This window comes from Trichechus manatus, unplaced genomic scaffold, assembly GCF_000243295.1.
Source record: "Trichechus manatus latirostris isolate Lorelei unplaced genomic scaffold, TriManLat1.0 scaffold00045, whole genome shotgun sequence".
Taxonomy (NCBI): domain Eukaryota; kingdom Metazoa; phylum Chordata; class Mammalia; order Sirenia; family Trichechidae; genus Trichechus; species Trichechus manatus.
In genome coordinates this window covers 875198-883120 of record NW_004443981.1, presented here as the reverse complement: position 1 = coordinate 883120, position 7923 = coordinate 875198, and the positions used below count along the sequence as shown (strand labels likewise).

Here is a 7923-nt window from a genome sequence, read left to right as displayed (position 1 = left end):
ATTCTCCCTCTCTCTTTTTAATATTTCTCACCAGGGTATGGGAATATTGCTCCAAGCACTGAAGGAGGCAAAATCTTTTGTATTTTATATGCCATCTTTGGAATTCCACTCTTTGGTTTCTTATTGGCTGGAATTGGAGACCAACTTGGAACCATCTTTGGGAAAAGCATTGCAAGAGTGGAGAAGGTCTTTCGAGTGAGTACTGCATCTATTTAAACCTAACCAGTGTGATCCAATTGGCTTTAGCGTGATGGGACCCAGAAGGAATTATCAAAGGTGTCATATCAGGTATGCTTCCAATGGAATAGTTTAATGTCCTGATGGTATTTTTTGTTTTGGCCGATGGAAGTTATAGGTACTCTGCCTAAACTCCCTTCTCTTGAGTAGCTTCCTACTTTGGAGTGGTATTTCTGGAATCTCAACTCAAGAGGGTAAAGTATGGATTTTCCAACCCATATTTTCTGAAGAGGTGAAGTATACTAAGTTTCTACTTGAAGGTGGAAGATGGGTTCCTTAGTGCATTTATAATAAAGTAGAGAATTGTAAATCCATCCATTTTGCTGTTGGAACTCCTTCATCCCGTTTTATTTCCAAGCACAATGTCTTCAGACTAATCCTGGCATCTAGATCTGTCTTACAGAAGACTATCTTCTCACAGTTCTGTGCTTTTCACCTGTCTTTTCACGGCTTCGTGTTCCCTCCTCTCCCACTGCTGAGTGCTCACTCAATTATAGTACACAAATATACTAATTTATGCTAAGGTGTTGATGATTGCTATTGGCTTAGTGGTTTTTTCCTCTTGGGAACACTTTCCTTTAAACAATAGACAAAAACCTCAACTCATATTTGTTTACTAAAGATGGCTTTTCTGGCATCAGTGACAGGCATGTGGAGTAGATGTGATTGGACTGGGGTTCCCAATACCCTTTAACTCACACCCATTCATATGATTTAGTAGAATACTTGTTTTTCTCAAGTGTAAAGTCATTTCTGTCCTTTTCTTCTCATTACTGACCCAATTCTCTAGTGTTTCAAATCTTCTTCAGGGGATTCTTTCTTATGACGACTTAATATTTTGAAATGACATTTGGAGATCTTTTCCAGAATCTAGCAATGATGAGCAAAGATAGAACAGTAATAAGCTCTAAAGTTGCACTTTTTTTCTCTGTGAGACAAGAACTCTTAAACTTTGAGTCTAAGGCTGTCTGTCTCTGATATCATGGCGTATACTTATCTTTAGAGGAAGAGAGCAAAAAGCAAAACAAAAACAAAAAAGAAAACCAGCCCTGTTGCCATTCTGAGTCATAGCGATCCCATGGGGTTTTTTTTGGCTGTAATCTTTACAGAAGCAGATCACCAGGTCTCTCTTCTGTGGGGCTGCTGGGTGGGTTTGAACCACCAAAGAGATCCCTAATTGAAGTATTTCAGAGGTTTTGTTTGAGTGGTAGGACTAAGGTGCTACAGCTGGGTTGGAGCCACCACTTCTAAGCTCAGTGACCCTGGCTTTGCTGCCTCAGTTTATTCATCAGAAAAAGGGGATGGAATTTGAATCTACTTTATAAGTTTTTGATGATGAGTAAATGAAATAATCTGTGAAAAAGGGGTTGGCACAGGGTAAGGCACCCAGAGTTGAGAGTTGCTACGTGCCTGTCTCCCAAGAAAAGCACCGCTTGGCAGGCTTGACACCCATTTAGGTTTCATCTGAGTGGCTTGGTGGCATGTGACTTTTTCTAGAAAGTCTGACAACCTTTGCTCCATAAGTGCTGGCTGGCCAGCAGGTCTCATTAGAGCACGTACCTGGGCCCCTCAGTGGTCACCATGGAGACCGTCGGTGCTCAGTGCTCTGCTTCTCAGATGTTCACATCTCCCTCAACCAGACATGGCAACCTTGACTCCAAAAACTGTTTTGTACTTCTTGGAGGTGTCCTCGTAGCCCTCCAAGTTAGAGAAAGGCGATTCTGGCATATTGAACACTCAGAGCAGGATTCAAATGGAGAAACGACTGATCTGGAATTGTTTATTTTTATGTAGTTTCTCTAGATCTGTTTCCGTGTGTTTAGAAAGAAAGGATTGCACTGAAAGCCTGTGAAATCCCCTTTAGGTTGTCGTTGTTGTTAGGTGCTGTCGGGTCGGTTCCGACTCCTGGCGATCCTAGGTAGTACAGAACGAAACACTGCCCAGTCCTGAGCCATGCTCACAGTCGTTATGCTTGAGGCCATTGTTGCAGCCACTGTGTCAGTCCATCTCGTTGAGAGTCTTCCTCTTTTTCGCTGACCCTCTACCTTACCAAGCATGCTGTCTCTCTCCAGGGACTGATCCCTCCTGATGACATGTCCAAAGTATGTAAGATGTAGTCTCGCCATCTTTGCTTCTAAGGAGCATTCTGGCTGTACTTCTTCCAAGACAGATTTGTTCGTTCTTTTGGCAGTCTGTGGTATATTCAATATTCTTCACCAACACTGCAATTCAAAGGTGTCAGTGCTTCTTCGGTCTTCCCTATTCATTGTCCGGCCTTTGCATGCATATGATGTGATTAAAAATACCATGGCTTGGGTCAGGTGCACCTTAGTCTTCAAGGTGACGTCTTTGCTCTTCAACCCTTTAAAGAGGCCTTTTGCAGCAGATTTGTCCAGTGCAATGCCTCTTTTGATTTCTCGATTGCTGCTTCCATGGATGGTGATTGTGGATCCAAGTAAATTGAAATCCTTGACAATCTCAATCTTTTCTCCATTTATCATGATGTTGCTTATTGGTCCAGTTGTGAGGATTTTTGTTTTCTTTATGTTGAGGTGTAATCCATATTGAAGGCTGTAGTCTTTGATCTTCATCAGTAAGTGCTGCAAGTCCTGTTCACTTTCAGCAAGCACCCCTTTAGGTAAACATCTTTAATTACTGTATTCTAAATGAGCGAAGAGGTCCCAATCATTTTGACGATGTCTGCTATCAAATCTGGGAACAAATCTCCCCTGATGTATTTTAGACTAAAGGTAGAGAGTCCCATTGTCCTTCCTCTTGAAGCTGCCTCTCAAATGGATCAATCAATTGGCTCTGAGACAGAGCCTTAAAATCTCACATTTCATTTTTATGCTGAATTACCCACTCTGTTCCCTTAACACCATCAAAGACTGGGAGTCCTTCAGGAAGGCAAGATATTATCGAATTGGCAGCACACAATGTGTTCATTTGCAGAATGCTGGAAGGTGCTATTGGATGGCGTGACTGAGTTCCAGGAGTAATATAAGTGCACTTCGGGAATATGTATGCAACTAAGCTCATGGCAGTTTGCTTGCTGCATGTAAAGTTTTGGTAGAAAATCTCAAAGCTCTTTGCGATTCATTCAAATTACATCTAAGGGGCCGATTACTCTTCAGTGATTATTTGAGAATTGGATATTGCATATGCCAACACAAGCTTAAGATTGTGAATTTTTAGTCTTCATGGGGAAGAATCATTTTCTTCCTTTCTCCTGCTCAGTTGTTGTTATAAGCCTTTTGCCTCATCTGTTATGCTTTCTCTCAGCCTTTGGGAGGGGAGGATTTATGGGGAACAGTGGTGGTTTTGTGGTAGAATTCTCGCCTTCCATGAGGGAGACCTAGGTTTGGTTCCTGGCTAATGTACCTCAAGCACAGCCATCCCTCGTCTCTCAGTGGAGGCTTGTGTGTTGCTATGAAGTTGAAGAGGTTTCAGTGGAGCTTTCAGACTAAAACAGACTAGGAAGAATGAGCAGGTGCTCTGGGTTGAAAAATTAGCCAATAAAAACCCTACAGATCACAACGGTCCGATCCCGGATCCCCTTGTGCATGGGGTCACTATGAACTCAATGGCAGTTAATAACTACAACAATAACAAAAATACAAGATAAAGTCGGCTTTCCAGATACTAGTCACCTGAGGCAACCCTTGTTCGCATCCTTCTAACACATCCCAGGTCCTGAGCCTCATTTTAAGAATTTCTGGGGGGTGCTGTATTAGTTAGGAATGCCTTTGACTGTAGAGTGATACAAAGCCTGACGGTCGGGGCTTTTATGGGATGAATAAATAAAAACTCTTTCTTCTCCTACGAATTGAGAAATAGACATGGGGTCAGATGGAGACCAAAATGTCAGTTTTATTGCTGATAAGTTGATTGGAGAATGTGGCTTTAGCTCTGAGGCCAGAAAAGCTTACTGACCACTTCATCCCTGAATTAGAAGGACTTCACCACTGTGGTGGCATAGTGGTTAAGAGTTTGGCTGCTAACCAACAGGTCAGTAGTTCAAATCCAGCAGGCACTCCCTGGAAACCCTTTGGGTCAGTTCTACTCTGTCCTATAGAGTTGCTATGAGTCGGTATCAACTCGATGGCAATGGGTTTGGGTTTTGGTCACCACTATATCAGATTTCTATGGCTGTGTAACAAATTATTATAAATGTAGAAGCATAAAACAATACCTATTTATCATCTGACAGTCCTGTAGGTCAGAAGTCTGCATGGGCTTGGCTGGGTACTGTGCTTAGGAGATCTTAAGTCTGAAATCAAAGTGTCAGTTAGGCAGGGCTCTGGATCTGGGGAAGAATCTGATTCCTAGCTCACTCAGATTTTGGTAGAAAATAGTACCTTGTGGTTGTAGGACTGAGGTCCCTGTTTACTTACTGACTGTCATTGGGGGATCATTCTCAGTTTCTAGCAGCCACCTGCATTCCTTGGCACATGGCCCCTCCATCTTCAAAGCCAGCAATGGTGCATCTAATAATTCTCATGCTTTGAATCTCTCTAACTTTCCCTCTGTCCCTTCTGCCACCAGCTGGAGAAAGCTCTCTGCTTTTGAGGGCTTATGTGATGAGATCAGGCCCACCTGGATACTCCCCCTATCTTATGTCAACTGTTCTATATAGCATAGCATAGTCATAGGAGTAGGGGGTAACATCTTTAGGGGACCATTTTAGAAATGCTGTGTCCCACACCCACTCGGTCATAGGAAGCCAGACCTCCTCCATAAAGGCTGAGCCTGCCCCACTACCCTTGCTACTTTGTGGAGGGCAAAGCAGAGGGCACCTCTCTGGAGGCAGATGGCCTCCAACTGGGAGAAGAAAGGGGCTGAGCTGAACTCACTCCATCCTTTGTGCGGAATTCACCTGGCAAGTCACTTGTCCTGGATGAGTGATGGGGAAAGAGGTCCAGAGTGCTACTCTAGCCAAAGTGCTGCTACATGGAACATGAGGCCAGGAGAATGGACATTCTCCCCAATACCGATTAACAGTGGGGTAAGAATTTGGCCACTTAATTATGTCACATAGCAAGGAGCCTGGAGGTAAGTTGTTCCAGATTTGGTGCATTAGCTCCACAATGCCAGGTCTACCAGGTCTGTTCTCTCTTTCGGCTTTCCTTGGCACTTTGGCTTTTCAGCAGCACGATTGCAAGATGGCTGCCTAAGGACCGAAAAGCATGTTCTCATGCAGTCACATTTAAGGCAAGACAAAAAGGCTCTCCTTTCATGGGAAAAAAAATCTTTCCTTTGCAGACTTCTCCTTATGTCTCATTGAGCAGACTGGGTCACATGACAATCCCCCTCCTACAAGGGAGATTAGGAATGTGAGTATCTGACAAAGGAGGCTGAGATTGCTAAGGCTGGCCTATGCTAGTGGTTCTCAAAGTGTGGTCCCTGGACCAGAAGCATCAGCATTTCCAGGGAACTTGTTAGAAAGGCAAATTCTTGGATTCTGGGGTTGAGGCCCAGCAATCTGTGTTTACCAAGCTCTTCAGGTGAATCCAATGCCTGCTAAAGTTTGAGAATCCCTGGCTTGGAGAAAAGATGGTTCACTGTCTGGGGCCAAACACATTGCTGTTATGAACAAAATTAGAATTCTGCTAGCAGAGAAGTTGAGGTAAGCAAATGACAGCATCTGCCACAGATATCAACTAATTGCTAGCCACATGGGCCACTGGTAGGAAAGCTGTTCTCCCCCTCCCCATGCCCCGCCCCCCCCACCCTTTGTCAGAGAATTAGGTGGCCTTTGGGATCCTTGAATAAGTCAGGAGATTTATGCTATGGTAACAAACAGCACGAGCTTAGTTTCTGCCCTGCCAGGTCTGGGCAGCTTCCCAGGCTTTAAGACCTGCAACAGCAGGGGAAGAGAGCTGGAGCATTGCATACTAGCTCTTAAGAGCTTTGACCTCCCGTTACAGCCCTTTAGTGTGAACTATGGGCCACTGCAGAGGGGGCTGTGGAATGCGTTGTTCAGCATCCAGGAAGTGGAGAGGATGAGAAAATTGGAGTACCTGCATGGTATAAACGGTTAACATGCTCAGCTGCCAACCGAAAGGTTGGAGGTTTGAGTCCACCCAGATTTGCCTTAGAAGAAAGGCCTGGCGATCTATTTCTAAAAGATTATAGCCCTTGAAAACTGTATGGAGTACAATTCTACTGTGACATGCATTGGGTCACCATGAGTTGGAATTGACTTGATGGCAACTGGTTAAGTAATGTCATGTGTATATTCCCTGGGACCTGCGCTGGGTCCCACTTCTGGGTGACAAGCATCCCCGGAATTTGGGTTCAGATCACTCTTTGAGGCGTTCTACGATAGTGAGATGCATTCATTTCACATTTGAGAAAACGGAGGCCATGATTTGCTAAGTGACTTGCCCAGAGCCACACAGTGAGTTGGTGGCAGGGCCTGGACGAGAACAGGCAGTGGGTTGGAAAATACTTGCTATCAGATACATTAATCCATTCCATGAAACCAACTTGGAGTTTAGGCTTTTTGAACATTCCATGCTAATTTATGGAAATTATTTATAAATATTTATATAATACAAAGTAAAAATAATTTGTCTTGGGTTTCCCGGGGGAAATCTGGGCAGTTAGCAAGGAAGGGTAATTATTTGGGATTAAACAGGCTGATGCCAGGCTTCAGGACAGCCTCTTCCTCTGCTGCTGTGGGCTGGCTCTTTTGCTGGACCAGGCCGGCTGTCACTCAATAGTATGCTATAGGAGAACTGGTCACATTTTGGACTCGATCCCATTTACTGGCTCTGAGCTAAACTTTGGCCTCTGGTATGAAGCAGCTGCCTCTTTTTATCTGGCTGATCAGCAGGCTTTCTGATATTTCCTCTGAAACCCACAGACACTCTTTTTCTTCTTTGGCCTTTTCCCCCAGTGATAAGGCAGAAATGTTTATTTGTCTTTGGAGCCTAAGGAGTCCGGGTGTAGCTGACAGTAAGAACACATTATCCTGAGTTATTGGTGCCATGATTACTAGGGAACTTTAGAGCCTGCCAAATGCTTAAGATGGGGTGATAATAGTCTCAGTCTGCTCATGATGTTCGATTAGTGGGCTAATCAATCACTTTGGACTGCAGGAAGAGGGAGGTTGGTTGAAGCCAAAGACTATTGGAGGCCCCTGCCACGTGCCTGGCATGTGTCAGAGAAAGACCTTGAAGAGCACACTTGGCAGAAGGCTTCTGTTTCTCACAGGGTGTCTTTGAGCTAGCATCCAGCAGCAAAGGGGTTAACTTAAAATACTTATTTCAAGGAGATAAAAATCCCTCCTTTGGAAACTGGGTGTTATTTTCAGCTCTGTGGGTTCAACTTCCGCTTCCGGTTCCCGTTAGTAGTGTAAATGTTCACTGGGGTTTCAGTTATGCATGCCTGTGTTGTACCCACATAGGCAGGGGGATTGGGCTGAATTTTCAGTCTAAAACATGGCTGCCTTTCAGTAGTATAGAAAAGATGTCATATTAGTGAAGTTCAGTTTACAGCTTCACGAACATGCTCGCGTGTCTGTGTGTAGTGTGTCTGCCTCTATAACATGACAGTGATTGAAATATATGTATATATATACATATAAAACCAAAACCAAACCAGTTGCCATCGAGTTGATTCCAACTCATAGTGACTCTATATGATAGAGTAGAACTGCCCCATAGAGTTTCCAAGAAGCAC

The 7923-nt window shown here is 44.0% G+C and overlaps 1 protein-coding gene across 1 annotated transcript in view; it reads left to right on the top strand.

The window, feature by feature from the left end:
* KCNK10 (potassium two pore domain channel subfamily K member 10) overlaps window positions 1-7923 on the top strand; it is a 148767-nt gene that overhangs the window by 99231 nt on the left and 41613 nt on the right. The window contains exon 4 of the mRNA XM_004376648.1: window positions 35-195. Coding sequence (XP_004376705.1) covers window positions 35-195 — 161 coding nt within the window. The remainder of the gene's footprint in view (window positions 1-34; window positions 196-7923) is intronic.